The 21,619-nt window shown below is 26.4% G+C and overlaps 2 protein-coding genes and 1 long non-coding RNA gene across 8 annotated transcripts; 2 read left to right on the top strand and 1 right to left on the bottom strand.

Moving 5' to 3' along the window:
- Positions 1-14: 14 nt before the first annotated feature.
- On the top strand, positions 15-13,865 carry LOC114933985 (aminopeptidase Q-like). Of its 3 annotated transcripts, none has more exons than XM_085488305.1 (7): positions 15-107; positions 2,404-2,900; positions 3,429-3,908; positions 5,294-5,471; positions 5,945-6,098; positions 6,938-7,019; positions 13,586-13,865. In XM_085488305.1, exons 2-7 carry the CDS (start codon positions 2,413-2,415, stop codon positions 13,632-13,634), a joined length of 1,431 nt encoding a protein of 476 aa, XP_085344431.1. In that variant the 5' UTR covers positions 15-107; positions 2,404-2,412; the 3' UTR covers positions 13,635-13,865. The 3 variants fall into 3 exon arrangements, with proteins under 3 accessions (XP_085344431.1, XP_085344432.1, XP_029162405.2); XM_085488306.1 differs by having other exon boundaries at positions 13,545-13,601; XM_029306572.2 differs by lacking the exon at positions 13,586-13,865 and adding an exon at positions 9,942-10,219.
- On the bottom strand, positions 8,820-15,232 carry LOC114933995 (uncharacterized). 2 transcript variants are annotated; one of them, XR_003820183.2, is made up of 4 exons: positions 15,035-15,232; positions 9,317-9,677; positions 9,135-9,204; positions 8,820-9,055 (listed from the first exon to the last, which is right to left on the bottom strand). It is a non-coding gene; the product is annotated as an uncharacterized LOC114933995 (long non-coding RNA). The 2 variants fall into 2 exon arrangements; XR_003820184.2 differs by lacking the exon at positions 15,035-15,232 and adding an exon at positions 12,044-12,406.
- On the top strand, positions 11,640-21,335 carry LOC114933962 (Ornithine aminotransferase precursor). Of its 3 annotated transcripts, none has more exons than XM_029306562.2 (5): positions 11,640-11,801; positions 15,157-15,276; positions 15,583-15,890; positions 18,209-18,539; positions 19,151-21,335. In XM_029306562.2, exons 2-5 carry the CDS (start codon positions 15,202-15,204, stop codon positions 19,739-19,741), a joined length of 1,305 nt encoding a protein of 434 aa, XP_029162395.1. In that variant the 5' UTR covers positions 11,640-11,801; positions 15,157-15,201; the 3' UTR covers positions 19,742-21,335. The 3 variants fall into 3 exon arrangements, with proteins under 3 accessions (XP_029162395.1, XP_029162388.1, XP_029162397.1); XM_029306555.2 differs by lacking the exon at positions 11,640-11,801 and adding an exon at positions 14,079-14,354; XM_029306564.2 differs by lacking the exon at positions 11,640-11,801 and adding an exon at positions 14,079-14,368.
- The last annotated feature ends 284 nt before the right edge of the window (positions 21,336-21,619 follow it).

The raw sequence follows: 21,619 nt of genomic DNA, 5'->3' as shown, positions 1-21,619 counted from the left end.
CGCGAACGTCGTCAGTTCGCGTCTGTCCTTTGAAGAAGTAACAACACAAGTGATACACTCTCGGTTAAGGTGATTCGGCTCGTGATTCTACAAACCGATAAAGCAATGTAAGTCAATACAAAAATTCAGATATTTTTAATAAATATAATAATATAAAAATAAGTAAAGATTTCGCAATCTTAGAGTTCTCCATTTTTAATATTAAGGGATATTTCATTTAATGTTAAAGCAAACATTGAAATGTGTCCACTTATGTTTTTCAATTTTTTTCATATTGGAGATAATATAAAAATATTTAAATGCAAAATTATAATAGCATTTTTCATTTTTTATGATATTATCACATAATAAATTAAAAATTAACGTCAGATTAAGCCTTGTTTGATACATTTTTTTCGCGAATTAATATCTATATAATCAATATTTTCTAAATTGTTAAATTAAATATAACATACATACTGTGATAAGACATACATTCTCGAAATGGATATATTAAAATAAATCCAAATATTAACCATTTAGATTTACGTTTTAAATATAATTATATAAAAATTAATGAAAAATTCGCTATATTAGCGTTTTCAATTTGTATTTTAATTATTATATTATAATTAAATGTTAAAATGTTTTTCTTTTTTTCTTTCAATTATTATCTTTTTTTCATATATTGCATATAACATGAAAATATTTAAATGCAAATTGTAACATCTTTTAATTTTTAAAAATTTTAATACGTCATAAAAAAACGAAAATTAAGGACACATTAAGCTTTGTTTAATACATTCTCGAAAAGATATCTGAAAGCAATGTTTTCTCATATGTTAAATTAAATATGCAATAAAGTAAAAAAATATTAACGCAATGAATATCAATTTACTTTCTTAGAAAAATGTTTTACAATGTTAAGTAAAAATAAAAAATTTGCATTACGTTTCGGTTTGCTGATAAAACTTACTTCGACAAAATTTTAAATAAACATAATATGAACATGTTTATTATTCGTTTCTTTAGAGTATAAGTACATGACTTATAAATGACATATAAATCTGGTAATATTAAATTAGTATCAATTAGTATAAATTCCAACGAACAAAGCCCAGTCATTAAAATATATAATTTTATACACATTTTATATCTCAGAAGTCAATATTTATAAAAACTTTATATGATATATCTCTGAAGTAAACTTAATTATATTTATATATAATTGCTTGAAAAATGTGATTAATCGCTCGGGAAATGGTTGGATACCCAAAAACAAAATAAAAAGTTGATATATATGTTATATTAGATTGTAAAGCAATTATTAATATAATAAGAAAAGAAGGATATTTTGTAAAGCGCCAATAAATATAATCACAAGGATAAAACTCTTTGAAAAAATTTTTTAGACAACAACTGGGCAAAATGTTAATTTATTAAATCATTAAATCTTCCTCATAACGTTTCGACCTTTGGTTCAAGTCCTTATCAAATGAACACTGTAATAATAATTTCACAATTTAAATGATACAATAAACCATAATAAAAACGAATTAATAAAACTTCCACAATTTATCGTAGCTTAATAGACGTAAAACGAAAAGGTAATACACGACATAAAAAATAAATTAATTAATTAAAATAAATTAGAAAAGAAAAATTAATAAAAATTACATTACAGTACAAATAAAAATAAAATCAAGAATAAAAATACAATTAATGTACCGATTAAAATAACTTAAATAAATTACAGGATAAAAAATAAAATACAATAAAGATATAAATATATTATTAATTTACAATAGTAATTAAATTAAGGAAACAATTAACTCAAAGAACATAGACAAACCACACAGAAAAATGTGTAAAAAGTATATATGCGAAAACTTACATAGTCAAATGTTGAAATGTAAGATTTTTTGATGTCAATATAATAAAATATGTATAATAGTCATCACTATAAAATGTAAGTGTGAAAAACACATGTGTCTACTAAGACGTTTACTAAACAGTCGCTAACTAAACTCTCACTCATCATCAAGTTAATCAGATAATGTTTAGCAAAATGGAATATATGTATTTTCTTTTTCTATTTTAATTTTTCAATGTATTAATCCTGAAGTAATCACACGCGTTTGTGAATCAGATTATTTATAGACAAATCCTATATTAATTAGCACTTAATTACATCTATTTATTATTAATACAAACAATTAAATCTGTTTGTGTGTACGCGTTTGAAACATTTTTTTTAGAATATAATTGCAGAAAGTTGAAGAAAAATTAATATCATTAATAAGTTTTCAATAATATTGTGAGTAGCAAATATTAATTGAAAACAATGGAGAAACGTAATTATTATAAATTGTTCTCTGATTCAATTTTCTTCTACTTATTCTTATCAAGGAAATGTTATTGCAGATATCTGAGATGAGACTAAGCACGATGTTTTTAGAATTGTCAATGAAAATTTTATTATACATCCTTGTAATGACAATGGCTTTTTCTATCAAAAAAGAAGTGAAATATGTGCGGCATAGTGAGGATTTTTCGTTTAACGTTCTGACACCGTTACATCATGAATTGCATCTATCACTAAAGCCGGGTCATGTGACCCATGGAAAATCCATAATTAATTTTAACATTCATACACCAACACGATACATAAGTTTATTTACATCAAATTATATAATTATAAACATAGTATATTTAATATCAAACGATAATGACAATATCTATAAACCATTTATTTACAATATCGTTATAAGGGATAATGTCGTTCTTGATTTTTACCAATCCTTTACCTATCCTGAAACTAAGTTGAATGTCGGATCATATACCTTACAAGTTTATTTTTCAATCTCTGAGACTGACGTACTTTGGCGAACTTGGAACACAGACGAAGAAGAAAATAACAAGTGAGTATATAATAAAGTATGTTAAAAAAATTGCTATTATATACATGTATATACAGGGTGTCTCATTTTTAACAATTATCTGTTTTGAATCCACCAATTAATTGGTCTAATTATACCGTGCATTAAAATAAAAGATTATTGAAAACAAAATATTTTACATTTTAAGTAAAAAAATTGTTAACATCAAATCTTGTCTCAAACTCAAAAAGTACTTAAGAGAAAAATATTTTATTATAATATTTTAGAAAACACTTGAGGTGAGCTAGAAGAATATGAAACTAAAAATAATAGACTCCATTTAAAAAATTGAAGATAACCTTCACGTGTCCTCCAAAAGACTCCCCAAGGTCAAATCATTTCTACTATCTTACGTCCCCTTTGAAGCCATTTAAATCTTATTTGAACCATTTATTAATAAAATCATTGGTTTGCAAAATATAACACTGTAAACTTTTAATTGCGATACTCACATATAAAATATATTTATTTACCAATAATTGTCAACAATTTGTCATTAAAATGTTACAGGTTTATCGCAACATTGTTCCAGTCCTCAGACATTCTGCCAGTTCTATTTCCATGTTTTCAAACATATGAATTCGTCACCCTTAGCATCACAGTTGAACATGATAAACGATACAGAGTTTTATCGAATATGCCGATAAAAACTCAAAGTATATCTAATGACACGATGCTTACGCTTTTCGACAACTTTCCTCATACATATATTTACGAAGTAACATTAATTCTAATGGCATCTGATATGACACCTTCATATCCCATCGGATATGATTCTTATCTCAGTCCTTATTCGATAATAACGATTTACACGTGGAGCAAGTCAAATTTGGTACCACGCATGAAATTTGCGCAACATATTCTCGGAAATGTAACCAAGTATTTAGATGACAATTGGAATATTACGAGGAGAAACCCTAAGATAGATTGCGTTGTTATTCCGAATTTCGAGGACAATATCACGCAGACTTGGGGATTGCAACTTTACAAGTAATACATAAATTTAAGATTTAAAAATCATAATTGTAATTTATTAAAATATATTTTATTATCTGCTTTTAAAACTAAAAAAATTTAAGACATGCGTTTTATATGGTTATTGTGAGAAATTAAAGAGAGAATTTAATGAAACAGATAATTATACATTATTTATCGGAGATTTATGTACACATAAATTATTTTAACATTTTAGAAAGAATTTAATAGACATAAATATATGTATATTCGTGCCTAAAGTAATTTTCATAAGTGATTTAAATGACAATATAAATAATATATGTGTAATTAATATACATAGGTTTAATCAACAATGTGCAAAATGAATGTCTAAATCTATTAAAAGTAGAAAATGCAAAATAATTCGATGCTTTTGATTTAAAAATGCAAAATGCAAAATACAATATGTTTTCAGGTACCCATCTAAAATAGGAAATGGAAAATAGGCATATTTTAAATGAGTTTTTAAAATAATAAGTTTTTTCAAATATTTACCTATATATAAATTTTTATTTTTTTTATATTATATTTCTTACAGTTAATATTTATATTAAATTTTTTTTTTATTAAATTTTATAAATTTTATAAATTTTCTTATAATTTTTCTTTATAAATTTTTTTCTATAAGTTCTTTAATCTTTTACACACACACCTTTCAAACTTTATAACTTAAAAAGTACCTTATAAAAAAATTATTTAATTACAGTGTTTTGAAAAGCTCTCGAGGTAAGCTACACAAATATGTAATAAAAAATGTAGGATTTCCTTTAAGAAATTCAAGGTGCCCTTATTCTGACCTTGACAACGCCGTCCAAGGTCAAACTGATAAGATCAATAAATAGATTTTTTTAAAATAATAGATAATAGAAAAATAAATAATAGATTTTTATTTTCCATTTCCTATTTTAGATGGGTACCTGAAAACATATTACATTTTGCATTTTGCATTTTATATATATATATATAGTATGAACAAAACATAAAAATGACATAAAGTTACATGGAATTGCAAAAAAATGTATATTATTTGCATTTACTTAATGAGTACTTTGATAACATTTTATTTGTTTTATATACATATTTTGTTTTACATACATATTATTACATATCTCGAATTATTTTTACTTTTTTGCGAAAAAAACCTGAATTTGAAATAAAAATGAATATTATAATTTATTTAAATGTAAATGTAAAATAGTTTCTTTAAATCTGTATTTTTGTATTTCAAATACAAAACACGCATTTTATATTTTATATTGAACCATTTTGAATGCATTTATTTCAAAAATTTAAATGCATATCTCTGATTTTAATGCATATTAAAAATGCTTATATATAACAAATAATATTGATATAATCTTCTTATAAACAATTTTCAGTGAAGCACATATTACCTACATTGAAAAATTATATCATGCCTATAAAGGTAAGGCAATGCGCTCAATAGCTCATGATATAATATATCAATGGTTCGATGGTTTCTTCTATTCTTGGTATAATAACCAGTTGTTAAACGAGGGTTTCATTAAGTTCAACGAAGCACATATCATTGGAAAGGTTACTATATTATTATTATAAATTTATTATAAATTATTATTATAAATTTGTACATATTTATAAGATATTTTTTGTTGGTATTGTGTGCTAACATGAAAAAGTTTGAAATTATGTCCCGCCTATTCGTTATGTATAGAAGAAATACTAAAAAATATCAAATATTTTATTTATATATTTCTTATAATATTTTAATAATTTAAAAAGAGACATTATGTAAAACAGATAACAAGTATATTGTATATTGTATATTACAATTTGCAAAAACCTTGCAAGTTTATTTTTTCAATAATTCGAGTAACATTTTTATATTTCAAATATACTTACACATTACGTATAAATTCACAATTACTCTAAAATTACATAATATTATATTATAAAAAATATAAAAACTTTCTTTAGAAATAACGAATAATTTATATATCTGTGTGTATTGTAATACAAGTATTGTTAATGCAAGCTTTTTTTGTTTGTAGGTTTTTCCAAACACTCGAATGATGGACTTGTTCATAATTCAAGATCAGCATGAATATCGTTATATGGACGTACGCTTTCCTATTAATATTTATGCAATATTTACATCAAACAGATTTAAAATTAAGTCATTTTCTATTCGTCAACGTATTATAGGTACGTATGTATGTATGTGACTGAATAATATTTGATTATTTAAGAAAATATTATAATGAGTGATTTAATAATATATATAATCAGTTCCGGCTCCTCTTAAACTTAATAAATAATTAAATCTCACAATAACTTGGCTATGAGAGCTTGCGAGCTTTTCAACCCAGTGGGGAATAAATGTCCATTCGACGTGAAATTGAATTGAGCATATTATAATTTGGAGTGAAACTATATTCCACGTTCTGAACGTCATTAATGAAATCCGTCTATATAATTGTCAAACCGGTTTATGCGCTGATGAAGGCTGAAAGAAAGAGTTGAAACGTTCGCAATGTACATATAAGTATTAACATCTTCCTACGTAAGTTATTTTTAATAATATCAAATTTATTTACTCAAGTATATTTACGTTTTATTAACCGCGCCCAAGGTTCTCATAGCCAACTCATTGTGAAATTTAATTAATTATTTAGAAAATATAACTTTATATATATATATATATATATTTGCAAATAATTTAAATATATATTAAGAAAATTAATAACATAAGTATCTAAGAAGAGATAAATTAATTATAATTTTGCATTTATTTATTCTTACATTCAATTAAGCTGTAAAAGAAAAAATTTGTTAAAAGTAAAGTGAGAGTACGCACTTCCGATGTTTTTGATCTTGACATTATATATTGCACATATGTATTTTTTAATACATATAACTTTTTATATAATACATTTATTTAATGTATATATATATATATATATATATATATATATATAATTTTTATGTATATATTTATTTATACATATTTATATGTAATTATACAATTTATATTACTGTAATAGGACCCATTGCATGGCGCATGTTAGAAAGTGTAATGCCCAATAATTCGTTATGGGAGAGTATCAACTCATATCTAAAAACAGAGTAAGTGACAAACCTATTTTAATATATATGTATAATATACTTTATTATAATGAAGATATTGGACAATGTTGCGTTTCGTCAATTATTTTATTGATCCAGTTTTTTTAATCAAATTGTTTAAGAAATTTATCCGGAATTTAAATTTTGTTTGTACTTTTGTTTATTTTTAAAATATTTTGATTTGAATAATTCGCGAATATATATTTTTCATCAAGGAAGTTTTATTGATTAACTATATATTTACTTACTTCAAGTTGAGCTGGAATTAATCTATAATTTACAATAAGATTTTTATTTAGTTTTAAGCAAATGCCTAATCTTTCTGTTTTATCGATAACGCAAAGTTGAATTCGGCCAAATGAATCTTTTTATTGGTTATGCAGATTCAAAAATATTTTCCACAATTCAATTATTAAATATTAGGGTAAAAGTGCCTATTATAAGACATAGGTTCTCAATATGAGATAGCGACACCGCGTCTTACAATAAGTTTAAGAAACCGACGGTTATACATTGCAATAATGTGGGGGCAATACACTTAGCTAAAAACATAATTACTAGCCAAAGGTCTAAACACATAGACATATATAAAGCACCACTTTGTTAGAGATCACGTAAATAAGAGCAATGTAGAAATATATATATATATATATATATATATATGTAGTAAGTCAATGCCAGCAGACATATTGATGAAATCTTTGACTAAATTAAAGTATAATTCTTGCGTTAAATTTTTTGGTTTAAAATAAGTTATTTAAATTGTTCCTCATATTATTAAAGTTTTTTTAGAAATAAGTATAACGGATTTTTATTTTGTTTTTTTTGTTATATTCATGTGGGGGTGTTAGAGATTGTGAATATGACAATGTTATTTGGTTTGTTCGCGTCGCATGCCCCAACTTGCTCCTTTTTACTTCAATGCGCTCGTATTGGTCCAATTCGAGGAGCGCACCAATACAAGCGCATTGGAGTAAGAAGGAGTAAGTTGGAGCATGCGACGCGAACAAACCTTGCGTGTTAAAAAAATATATATGTAATACACCCATTGCGCGCGCACTCTCGCACTATGGTATAGACGGCCGAGATGTGCATTGTATTTCTTTGTCGAATATTAAAACAGTTTTTCGGTAAAATCTGTCTTTTACTCTGCTAAATCCTACAAAAGGTTATATAAGAATAAAGAACGCATCTATTTAAACATTGTATTATATTTTGAAACAATATTTTTTTTTATTTTTCTTTTAAATCTTTAATACGAAATATTTTTCCTAATTTTAATAAAAGTTTCATTAAATTTTTTTTTAATTATTGTTCTATTAATTTACACAGTTTATCATACACAGTTCAATAATAAATTCATTCTCTGATGTTATATATTGACTTTTTACTACTTCCTACAAATATTAAATTAAGTGCGCATAGAAAATACTTATTTATAATTTAAAAATATTTTCAAAATGTGAATTTCTTTTTTCTTTGTCTTCTCGTATTTACCTTTCTTTGTAATGGAGATACAATAATCACAAACCATAATTTATGTACAGGTATTTTATTTATTGACATTTTCTGATTTTATTTTATTTATCTCATTCAATTATTAAAAAATTATAACGTGAAAGAGAAGTTAATATTTTTACATAATATTGTACATATTATTTAGAAAATTACAGAAGAATTTTTTAGAAGATACGAAATAATCATATATGTAAAAAATTATATAAATAAATAACAATATAAAGCACTATAAATACATAAAATATTATTTTAAATATTTAAATATTTATGCTATATTATTAAGTGTTTAATAAAAATTTGTGCTTTATTGTTGTACTTGTTGATATACATTATACTACATATTATTGCATCCGTATCAATTCAAGTAGATACATTGACCTTCTGGTTTCAACTCTTATTTAAACAAATCGATATAAAACTTTAATTGGTCAATCTGTTTATAATAACGGGTCTCTAACTTTTTCTCAATATATTTATAATATTAAGGATGGCACATGTTCTTTCGCAAATTCACGTATCTGAAATAAACATTATGTTAATATTGATGCTTTCATTAAACAGAAATTATGTAAAAATAAGTATAAAAGAAAGTATTACCTCGGTAAATGGTTTAGCAGTATAAATATTATTAATAAGCACGTTGAATATCTTTGTCATCCTGATTAAACTATAAAAAAATAATGTATGTATATAAATATAGTTAAAACATACGTACATATATAAATAAACGTTCCTGATTATATTCTATATACATATATTTATAGAATGAAAGGTGTTACCTGTCTTTGTAATATATTTTAAAAGACGCTAGTATTTCTTACTAAAGTGTTCTTAGCATGTCTTGCAAGAGTAGAAAGAAACATATTAGTAATTAAAGTATCAATTTTATCTTTATTTTTCTGTGTAAGTGTCTTATAATCATTCTCTCTCAATATGTTCTTTTTAAATTCCGGTATTACAGACCACAAATATTTAACGATAATGCTAGAATTTTCAGAACAACCAAGGTAATTTAACATTTTATAACCGGATTTTTCTTTGTACATACGAGATGCCAACAAATATGTACTATTCCAAATACTAGCGTTCACTCTCTTTAAACCATTACAATATGTTCATTCCTCCCACCAAGACGAAATTCTATGACAAAGAAGAAATTAATTTTTAGTTATTGATGACACATCGATATTTAACATATATAGCATTTTTATATTAAGAAATGTTTAGACAAATATTTATATATGTATAAAAAAATATAAAATGTGTCCAGAAACTTTTGTATAATCTATCTTCGTAGATATGGAACAATAATAAGAATAATGGATAAATAATTATAAAAATTATATTTTTTATTTGTATTTTTATATATATAAGAAAATGTTCTTTTATTTCTATTAATTTTAGTTTTGAAGCTTTCGGGGCCATTGAAATCATCGATGCAAAAGGCTTCCGAATGGATGCCGACCGCATGATCGAACAGCGTAATGCTGACGTTTCGCAAACATTGCAGTTTGCATCTTTAATTTAATGCTCTGCGTTCATTTAGATAACTGGAATCAATGGGTTCATTGGTTTACTGGATTTATTTGTTTTCTAACAAAAACAGAAGAGGGTGAGAGAGAATGAGAGGGCGAGAGGGAGCGAGAGGGACGAGAGAGGACATAAGAGCGTTACAGAAAGTCGTGACAAAATCGTGACATAATCTTTTTATATACATATATAGAGTAGATATGATTATACATAAATTTTATATAAATAATTTACATATATATAAATATTTTATATAAATAATAATTTATATAAATAATTTACATATATAAATATTTTATATAAATAATAATTTATGTAACAAATTGCAATTACATAATTTTATATAAATAATTTATATAAATAATTTACATATCCTAGCAAACACAGTATATAAATGTTATATACTTAAGCATGTTACATGTAACGTAAATGTTAGTTGTAATTTCCCACTCATAGATGTAACATTTTTAATATTACATATATTACATTGTAGTTATATTGTCATTATATCTCAAGATAGCACTGACTTATCAATACATTAATGTGCTATTTGGTATATAATTACAATATAACTACAATGTAATATATGTTATATTAAAATGTTACATCTATGAGTGGGAAATTACAACTAACATGAATATTACATATAACGTACACGTTATATTACCTGTTATATTCCGTTTTATTATAGCAATGTAACAATTATATATCGGTGTTTGCTGGGATTACTACAATAACTATAGAAATAATTTTCTCTTATTTCTTCAACATTTACTTCAGTTTGAAACACTTCTGTAAATAATTTTGTAGCTGTTTTTTATTTTCTTTATTACCCCAGCAAACACCGATATATAATTGTTATATTGCTATAATAAAACGGAATATAACAGGTAATATAACGTGTACGTTACATGTAACATCCATGTTAGTTGTAATTTCCCACTCATAGATGTAACATTTTAATATAACATATATTACATTGTAGTTATATTGTAATTATATACCAAATAGCACATTAATGTATTGATAAGTCAGTGCTATCTTGAGATATAATGACAATATAACTACACTGTAATATATGTAATATTAAAAATATTACATGAGTGGGAAATTACAACTAACATATACGTTACATGTAACATGCTTAAGTATATAACATTTATATACTGTGTTTGCTGGGACTTTTCCTGTATATACGTACGAAAATTATTAAATCAAGAGACACGGTACCCAGCAAACACCAAATATAAATGTTATATAACTCAAGAGTAACATGTAATATAACAGATGTAACATAATGAGAATATAAATATTATATTACTTAGGAGTAACAGTTAATATAACAAATGTTACACTCTATTAATATTATAGCTACGTAACTTTATTTTATATATACAATGTAACTGTGTTATATTGCTAATAATATTACTCTGTTATTTATATGTTATATAAGTGAACATTAATATAACTGATATGTCGCGTGTTACATAACAATTGTTATGTTTATGTCATATTGGTATAATATAATTTGTATTACAAAGAATTTATCTCCGCCGCCTTTTCCGCTAGTGCGCACTTGTGCAGACTACTTATTGTTAGAAAAAAGAGATCCGACACGTGGTCATCGTGTGTGTCCTGTGTGTTAGTCGTTTTACGTGTGTTTTTACGCAATTTCTAATAAAGTGCAATTTCAATCAGAGATAAGCTTATTTGTTTATTAAATAAACGTTTAATGTAAGTTATGGGAAGTATTTACATATATTTTAATTAACATATTACGGCCTTCAACGACTGTAATTGTAAAATAATCTAAAACTTTATAGACAGAATATTAAATAATGATAAATTATTTATAAATATATTTATACATATTTAAAAAATCTATATATATGTTTAAATAAATTATCATATTCTGCCTATAAAGTTCTAGGTTATGTTACAATTATACAATAAATATAATTATATTATTATCATACCTTGAACATAAAACAGTTATACATAATATATTGTTGGGTAGGAAGGTATAATTATATGATCTATATATTGCACAATGCTACAGACAACAAATAATAAGAACAGAATTAAATAACGTAGGAAAGAAAGAGAGAAGAGATATTTCTTGTCTTTTCTTTCACGTTATTTCCTGTTCTTATTGCCTATTACCTGTGGCATTGTGCGATAGATCTTATAGTAATAATATGTGGGACAAACTAAATGCAAACTTAATACAAGAATTTATGAACATAAAAGAAATAAAACAATCGAATTTGAACGTCGTTTCTCAACATATTATTGACATAAATCATACTATAAATTGGAATAGTGTTTAAATATTAAATTATGAAAGTAATTATTACAATAACCCAGTAAACACCGATATATAATTGTTACATTGCTATAATAAAACGGAATATAACAGGTAATATAACGTGTACGTTACATGTAACATCCATGTTAATTGTAATTTCCCACTCATAGATGTAACATTTTAATATAACATATATTACATTGTAGTTATATTGTAATTATATACCAAATAGCACATTGATGTATTGATAAGTCAGTGCTATCTTGGGATATAATGACAATATAACTACAATGTAATATATGTAATATTAAAAAATGTTACATCTATGAGTGGAAAATTACAACTAACATATACGTTACATGTAACATGCTTGAGTATATAACATTTATATATTGTGTTTGCTGGGAAAAGATTAATATCCGAAACACTACACTTAAACAACAGAAAAACAGCTTGAATCCTATAAACGATATTGATTTATTGGACAAAGCACATTTCCCGATTTTAGACAAAATAAACAATATATAAATAAATTTCAATATATAAATAAACTTCCGCTAAATAATATATGTATAAAGCTTGGGAGAGAGATTCTACAATACGTATATTCAGCCTATATGTTACAAAAGAACACACTATGATAAAGATCAAACCAACAAAAATTGTAAGTAACATGCATTTTGACAAGATTTATGTATATTTAAAAAATCCGTATAAACGTTTAATTGTACGCTAATTTTAACATAGATTGACTATAAATTATTACCGATCACCGAAACTAATATGAAGAACAAGGACGAACATATATATTCACTAATAAGACAACCATTGTATTAAAAATAAGGAATTTTAGAATTTTATCATATATGTTAGATATTAGTATTAAGTTCAGCGATTGAAAAGTCACAAGTAAGTGACGAAACGTATCATGCAATTTGATGTCCCATTTATAATATATTAATTTTACACTTCCAACCATATTTGCTCGTTTATAAGCCTTTGTATTTTGAATTAATTTTTTATTTGATACGAGCTTGATTATTATATATTTTTAATTTTTAAAAAATTTTAAATTAAAAAAAAAATTAAGAGAATTGCCAAGCAGACTATAAATTATGATTTTTTCAACATAAAAGTATAGTTATAATTCGGAAATGATTTATTTCCAGGCCTATGTTTATATAATTTTTTTTTCCTTTTGGATTCCAAGTCATCTCCCGAAGTATTGCGGTCGATTTTCTGGACACACTGTATATTAATGTTATTCTTCAGTACACACTCTACAGTACAATTAAGATAAATAAACATTGAACTTGCACGCAGAAGACGAACACAATATTATTCGTCAGAGTCTGATTAGAACCGCTAAAGTAAGTTTGTTCATGTACGTGTTGTTATAGTGACAGTGTTGAAAAAATTAACACATTTGTTTATTCGTTAACATTAATTTGACCGAAAATTTTATTGCAAATAAAAGATGATTTAACAAATCAATCTTCTTTAAACACTCTTAATCACCTCCCGAAGTATTGCGGGCGATTTTCTGGACACACTGTATATTAATGTTATCCTTCAGTACACACTCTACAGTACGATTAAGATAAATAAACATTGAATTTGCACGCAGAAGACGAACACAATATTATTCGTCAGAGTCTGATTAGAACTGCTGGAGTAAGTTTGTTCATGTACGTGTTGTTATAGTGACAGTGTTGAAAAAAATTAACACATTTGTTCATTCGTTAACATTAATTTGACCGAAAATTTTATTGCAAATAAAAGATGATTTAACAAATCAATCTTCTTTAAACACTCTTAATCACCTCCCGAAGTATTGCGGTCGATTTTCTGGACACACTGTATATTAATGTTATTCTTCAGTACACACTCTACAGTACAATTAAGATAAATAAACATTGAACTTGCACGCAGAAGACGAACACAATATTATTCGTCAGAGTCTGATTAGAACCGCTAAAGTAAGTTTGTTCATGTACGTGTTGTTATAGTGACAGTGTTGAAAAAATTAACACATTTGTTCATTCGTTAACATTAATTTGACCGAAAATTTTATTGCAAATAAAAGATGATTTAACAAATCAATCTTCTTTAAATACTCTTAATATTTGATTTTCAATCGTTAAACATTATATTAATTATACATAAAGATTCAAGCATCGTAATCTTTTTATGATAACTTCAGAAAATATAGATAATATAATTAATATGACTAACCTAAAGTTCTTTACATATGATACTTATGACCTTTAAAGAATTAATAAGAAATAATAAATCAACAAATAAATGATTATTATATAATTTAAAAAATTGTTAAATAATTTATTATATAATTATAAATATTAATAATTGTAATTATACAATATTAATTATTATGTACAATATTGTATAGTTGTGGACAATATTCTATAGTTTAAAAGTTTGTCTATATAAAAATATTTTTTTAAATATATAGAAAAAATTGTAAATAAATATATAACTAGATATATAAATTGAAAATATATTTTTTCTTTTTGACAAATATTTAAATTAATATTTTTCAAAGGAATAAAAATGCTGTACTGAAGATAAACTTTCACTTTATCAAATATAATTGCTGCATAAAACAGTAACAAAATATGTATAAATCTAACTTTCTTACACTTCTCTGTTAGATCTTCGTAATACACACACACACACACACACACTTTTCGTGAATATTTTATCACTTATAATAGTTTATGCAGTCAGAAAATGATCTAATATCAATTTCTCGTTCTACAGTTTGTCGCCTCTTAACAAGCAATAAGTACTTCAATATATCTTTCAATGGATTTATTAGCGAGAATGGCGCTGCTAAATATCAAAGGATCGTCAAGAATGCTATTATCCTCTCGACCTCGGGTAATGTATATACAATTTTATATAATTTATTTTTAATACAATTAATTTTATATAAGTTTATTTTATAATTAATTTTTCATACAATTTTGTATTATACATAAAGTAATATTATAATTAATATAATTAAATATACATACAAAAATGTCATTCAGAAATGTAAAGAAATTAAAAAAAATTTTTGTAATAACTTAAAGATTTATTTTTATATATAATTATAATTTTTTATTATTAAGACTTTATATATATGTATAAATATTTTTAAATATTTTAAAAATGAATTAACTTAAAATTCTCTTCTCTTTATAGCGCATTATTCAATATCGCAGAAACCTTAGCTCTCAAGAAATATTTGAACGCGAATCAAAGTATGGGGCACATAATTATCATCCGCTTCCCGTGGCCCTGTGCAAAGCTCAAGGTGTTTTTATATGGGATGTCGAGGGTAAACGGTATTTCGATTTTCTAAGTGCTTATTCAGCAGTCAATCAAGGCCACTGTCATCCAAGAATCTACAAAGCGATGATCGATCAAGCCAAGACATTAACTCTGACATCTAGAGCGTTTTATTCCGATATTTTGGGTGAATTCGAAGAATATATTACGAAACTTTTCGGGTATGTAATGCGCTACCTTTGAAACCTAAGCTTATATTGATAAGATTAATTGATAACGGTATGAGAATCGGTATGTGCCCCAATTGCAATCAAAAGTTGAAAGCATGTTCTAATTCTAACATCAAGTTGGGTGTAACGCCAGAGCAGATCTGTCATTAACAGTGCGACGACAGATTGACGCAACAAACTGAGAACAGATTTATCAATCGTAAATTAAAAACAGATTTGCGCCAAATGCTCAGCAAATCGAAGAAAAATCCCAGGTAGCACATATTCGTTTCAGAAACGTTTATATTTGGTTAAAATGTCCACTCGAAAAACGTTTAGGAAAACGTTTATTTTCGAGTTTAAAAAACGTTCAAAATATCACTTTTTATCGTTTTATACTTATTCGTGAATTTGCAATAATATAGATATATCCGCTATGTCTGCTTTTAAATCGCATATTGTGCAATAATTTTTGTAATGCTGATACATTTTCGACTTAATATGGCATTTATGAAATATTGTAAAATATTTCTTATTTTTTTTATTTATTTGGACATTTGCTTAACCAATTTTTTAATAATCATTTTCAAAAGAATTAAACTAATAAAAATTATGACATTGTAATAGCTACTTTTTGTATGCTTTATATAATTATCTGACTAAAACTTAATAGCGAGATAAATAGCTCAGCTTGCGACGCATAGCGTTAAATAAAGGAACTATGTGATTGCATTATAATAAAGCAATAAAATTTTGCAATATCTCCTATAAAATATTAGGTCCTTGAATAAGTTCTCGCTGTTTCTTAAAAGATGGCGTAGCGGCACTCTGTGCATGGAATTTCGTACGGAAACGCATCAGCTAAGTAGTACTATATGTAACCTCAAATTCTAGTAGATACAGTTTACCACAGTGTCAACCACGTGTTTAATTACCTATTGCGAAAATGTTTACTTTTGTGCCAAATAAAGTGTTTTTGCGGGGAATTTTATTGCACTGCTTTATTCAAAAGAAATCTGCAGCTGAAGCACACAGAATTCTTGTTGAAACATATGGTGACAATGCTCTGTCGAATACGACATGCAGAGACTGGTTTAGGCGCTTTAAAAATAATGACTTTGACCTTGAAGATAAAGAACGTTCTGGAGCACCGACAAAGTTTGAAGACGAAGAATTGGAGATCATTGCTTGATCAAGATCGGGCGACGGACAATACTTTGAGTAAAGTTATTGTAAGCCTTATATTTTAAATAAATGTTTTTTTTTTAACAAAAAAACAGCGAGAACTTATTCAAGGACCTAATATTAATTTATATTTGTATAATATTGTTGCAATATTTGTAATGTAGTTCGATATTAAAATATTTATTTTATTGCAATATTTTAGCAATATTTCGTGCTGTGGAGATATAATTTAAACGTAAAAAAAATGTTTCTTAAATTATAATTTTAAAGACGTTCTTGTTGGGACGTTTCTTAAAAGTACTTAAACGGTTAATAAATGTTGGATACGTCTAGGAAACATTTCTGAAACGTACATGTGCTACCTGAGATAATTAAGGAAAAAAAGAAAAAAGCAAATAAAAAACCTAATTTTAATGATAAAAGTCGACCAAACTGGCAATAATTTATTAAAGATGTTTAATTGAAATACAACGTTTCGACTGTCATTGCAGTCCTTTTCACACACACAAGTAAATTTATAAACAATTACACAAAAATAATTATAACTTTTATCCAACCATTAATCACACAAATAATTATAAACGCCAAATATCAGTAAACCAAGAATACATTACCTACTAAGCGGAAGTATATAATTCATTAGTAAGACTAAACTAAGTTCACTGCAGACTGACATAATATTCACAATTGTTTTAATAAACAATGTAAAATTAACATAATAAACAGGAACATATAAAGGTGTTAACCGCTCGCATGAATCTTAGTCACTAATCGTTAATCACTAATCACTAATCATTAATAAAAAATAGAGTAATGGTATTAATTTACAGAAAGATACGGAGAGTTTTAGTGGAATTTATGATCGTGTTCTTGACGCTATTTAATTATATTTATTTATTTATTTATTTGTATTATACTGTTATTAGTTTGTAACTGACACATTATATGTTATTTGCTTAACGATTAGTGACTAACAATAAGATTAAACAATTTTTTAATCTATTCAAAATTATTTAACATTATATAATATTTTAATTTAATATATTAATACAAATACTTCTTCTGAAAAATGTGTGTTGTATAATTTTGTAATATTTATCCATGAAAATTTATTCATATACATATTTAAATATTTTATATCTTAGATATGACAAGTGGCTTCCAATGAATACGGGCGTGGAAGGTGGGGAAACGGCATGCAAGTTGGCACGGAAATGGGGATATTCTTGTAAAGGAATACCGTCGAATCAAGCCAAAATCGTATTTGCGGAAGGCAATTTTTGGGGAAGAACCATGAGCGCCGTCTCCTCAAGTACCGATCCGACTAGTTATAGTGGTTTTGGGCCATTCATGCCGGGTTTTGAGATTGTTCCTTACGATGATTTATTTGCGCTCGAACGAATCTTTGCTGATCCGAACATCTGCGCCTTCATGGTAGAGCCTATCCAAGGTGAAGCTGGCGTTGTGGTTCCTAAGGTAACAAAAATATTTATTTAAGGCTCCTTGATCATCGACCATGTCGAAATCGTGACGTCAAAAGCGAGAAAATACATGCTGAAAACTTTTGCATGCCATTTTTAGATAAAAAAATTTCAATGAACCAAACCTACAAAATCTTTTGGCACACTCGTAAATATGTTCGAAAACTATCCTTTTTCTTGACAATCAATCAACAGCCGTAAGATAATTAAAACATCAGGCTTCGTCATACGGAATGACTGCGCATGTGCAAGGACCAGACGGACTGAGCCTCATATTTCACTCATTTGACATGTGTTAATTGATTACCTACAAAATCTTTTGGCATACTCGTAAATATGTTCGAAAACTATCCTTTTCCTTGACAATCAATCAACAGCCGTAAGATAATTAAAACATTAGGCTTCGTCATACGGAATGACTGCGCATGTGCAAGGACCAGACGGACTGAGCCTCATATTTCACTCATTTGACATGTGTTAATTGATTATAAGGGAAAAGATTAGACATGATTAATGAAGATCAAGGATAGCCTTAAGCATTTTATTTAAAGAGCATTTATTGTCAATGTCGAGCTTTATCTTTAAATTTCTTCCTGTCCCGGAAAGGATGGCTATCTGAGTGGAATTAGAGAGCTCTGTACAAGACATAATGTCCTATGGATCGCGGACGAAGTGCAGACCGGTTTGGCGAGGACGGGGAAGCGAGTCGCCGTTGATCATGAGAATGTGAAGCCGGACATCCTGATTCTCGGTAAAGCCTTGTCCGGAGGATTCTATCCAGTTTCCGGTGTGTTGGCGAATGATCCCGTCATGCTCACCATTAAACCCGGCGAACATGGATCCACGTATGGTGGAAATCCCCTGGGATGCAGGATTGCTCACGAAGCGCTTCGCGTTCTGGAAGAAGAGAAGCTTGCTGAGAACGCAGAAAGACTCGGTCACGTGTTCAGGGACGAACTGAACAAACTACCGAGAGACGTGATCACTCTGGTGAGGGGAAAAGGTCTTTTGAACGCCATCGTCATCGATAAAAAGATCGATGCAATGGATGTGTGCTTGAAACTGAAGAAACGCAGACTTTTAGCAAAACCAACACATGGACACATCATTCGTTTGGCACCGCCATTGATTATCACAGAGGAACAAATACACGAATGCGCAGATATTATTTCTAAGACCATTCTTTCGTATATTTAATGAAAATATATATTTGGTATTAATTTCAAATTGATTTTGGACAATTTTATATTAATTTTGCGGCAAAATAAAATATTAAGATAGAAAACATTTTGAAAAATAAAATACACGTATACAGGATGTAACAAAAAGGAGACCCCTGATTATCTCGGAAAATAAAAGTTCTACAAAAAAGATTCATATAATAATTTAATGGCTTAAAATAAGCTATCCAATGATTTTATCAGTTTGACCTTGGATTGTCATTTAAAGGTCACATAAAGGTTACCGTCAATTTTTTAAATAGAATCCCCTAATTTTTTATTGCATATTTTTATAGCTGATGTCAAGACCTTTCCATAACACTATAATTTTGAGTTATAAAGGTTTGAAGTTAACAATTTTTTGATATAAAATGTAAAATATCTCGCCAAATATTTAGTTTTCGATAATCACACCTTAATACTTTTATGCACGGAATAATAAGACCAATTAATCAATGTAAAGAAAACACAGTTGCTTTAAAAAGAATATGTATGTAATTTGCAACATATTTTTTTAAAAACAAATATATTTTCTTTACACCAATTGATTGCATGGTCTCATTATTCCGTACATAAAAGTATTAAAGTATGATTACCAAAAACTAAATATTTTATGAGATATTTTACATTTTATGTCAAAAAATTGTTAACTTCAAAACCTTATAACTTAAAAAGTACTTAAGAAAAAAATATTTCCTTATAGTATTTTAGAAAGTTCTTGAGATAAGCAATAAGAATATGCCATAAAAAATAAGGGGTTCCATTTAAAAAATTGACGGTGACCTTTAAGTGACCATCCAAGGTCAAACTAATAAAATCATTAGCTTATTATTTTATGCTATTCAATTTTAGTGTAAGTTTTTTGTAGGACTTATTTTTTCCGAGATAATCAGGGGTCCCAAACTTTTTACATCCTGTATATCAGAGTATATACATATATATATATGTATATATATATATATATACATATATATGTGACACGCACACTATATATATAGTAAATTTTTATTTAATTTTTGCATTGAGATTTTTCAGAAAATAAGACCCAGCAAACACAGTATATAAATGTTATATACTTAAGCACGTTGCATGTAACGTATATGTTAGTTGTAATTTCCCACTCATAGATGTAACATTTTTAATATTACATATATTACATTGTAGTTATATTGTCATTATATCCCAAGATAGCACTGACTTATCAATACATCAATGTGCTATTTGGTATATAATGACAATATAACTACAATGTAATATATGTTATATTAAAAATGTTACATCTATGAGTGGGAAATTACAACTAACATGGATATTACATGTAACGTACACGTTATATTACCTGTTACATTCCGTTTTATTATAGCAATGTAACAGTTATATCGGTGTTTGCTGGGATCTTTCCTTAATGCATGGATATATTTAAAATCGATATTTTTGTTATGTTAAATTAAATATTTAACAAATGATAAATGCTAATAAAAAGTATATGTATATGTTTTTATTCACATTCAAATTTGTATCTCTAATAAAATGAGAATTTAATTATTAATAAATCTTTATATCTTATGTAATTTTGCTCGTTTAGTTGGCCTACAATATTTATTTTTTTTTAATTTCGTTAATTTATACGAGCCTTTCATTAATTAATTTATATATATATATATATATATATACACCTATATATGAATTACACATATAAACTTTTCAAAATACACATAATTATATTTATGAAAAAAAAGAAATTTTTATGTCCCATGGATGAACAATGTTACAGTTATATTACATTTTGATTATGTGTTATGGTTTGGTTATATAGCTGCAATATCCTATGCGTGGGAAATAATAACTAACGTGA

The sequence above is a fragment of the Nylanderia fulva genome, unplaced genomic scaffold, assembly GCF_048542155.1.
Source record: "Nylanderia fulva isolate GAGA-0341 unplaced genomic scaffold, ASM4854215v1 Scaffold68, whole genome shotgun sequence".
NCBI classification, from domain to species: domain Eukaryota; kingdom Metazoa; phylum Arthropoda; class Insecta; order Hymenoptera; family Formicidae; genus Nylanderia; species Nylanderia fulva.
This window is presented reverse-complemented; position numbering and strand designations above follow the sequence as displayed.

Bases quoted from the DNA above. Each gene is read 5' to 3' on its own strand.
- LOC114933985 (XM_029306572.2), top strand. From the start codon at position 2,413: ATGAGACTAAGCACGATGTTTTTAGAATTGTCAATGAAAATTTTATTA. The intron at 6,099-6,937 runs GTACGTATGTAT...TTACTGTAATAG, and splicing joins TATTCGTCAACGTATTATAG to GACCCATTGCATGGCGCATG. The intron at 7,020-9,941 runs GTAAGTGACAAA...TATTAATTTTAG, and splicing joins AACTCATATCTAAAAACAGA to TTTTGAAGCTTTCGGGGCCA.
- LOC114933962 (XM_029306562.2), top strand. From the start codon at position 15,202: ATGGATTTATTAGCGAGAATGGCGCTGCTAAATATCAAAGGATCGTCA. The intron at 15,891-18,208 runs GTATGTAATGCG...TTTATATCTTAG, and splicing joins TATATTACGAAACTTTTCGG to ATATGACAAGTGGCTTCCAA. The intron at 18,540-19,150 runs GTAACAAAAATA...TGTCCCGGAAAG, and splicing joins CTGGCGTTGTGGTTCCTAAG to GATGGCTATCTGAGTGGAAT.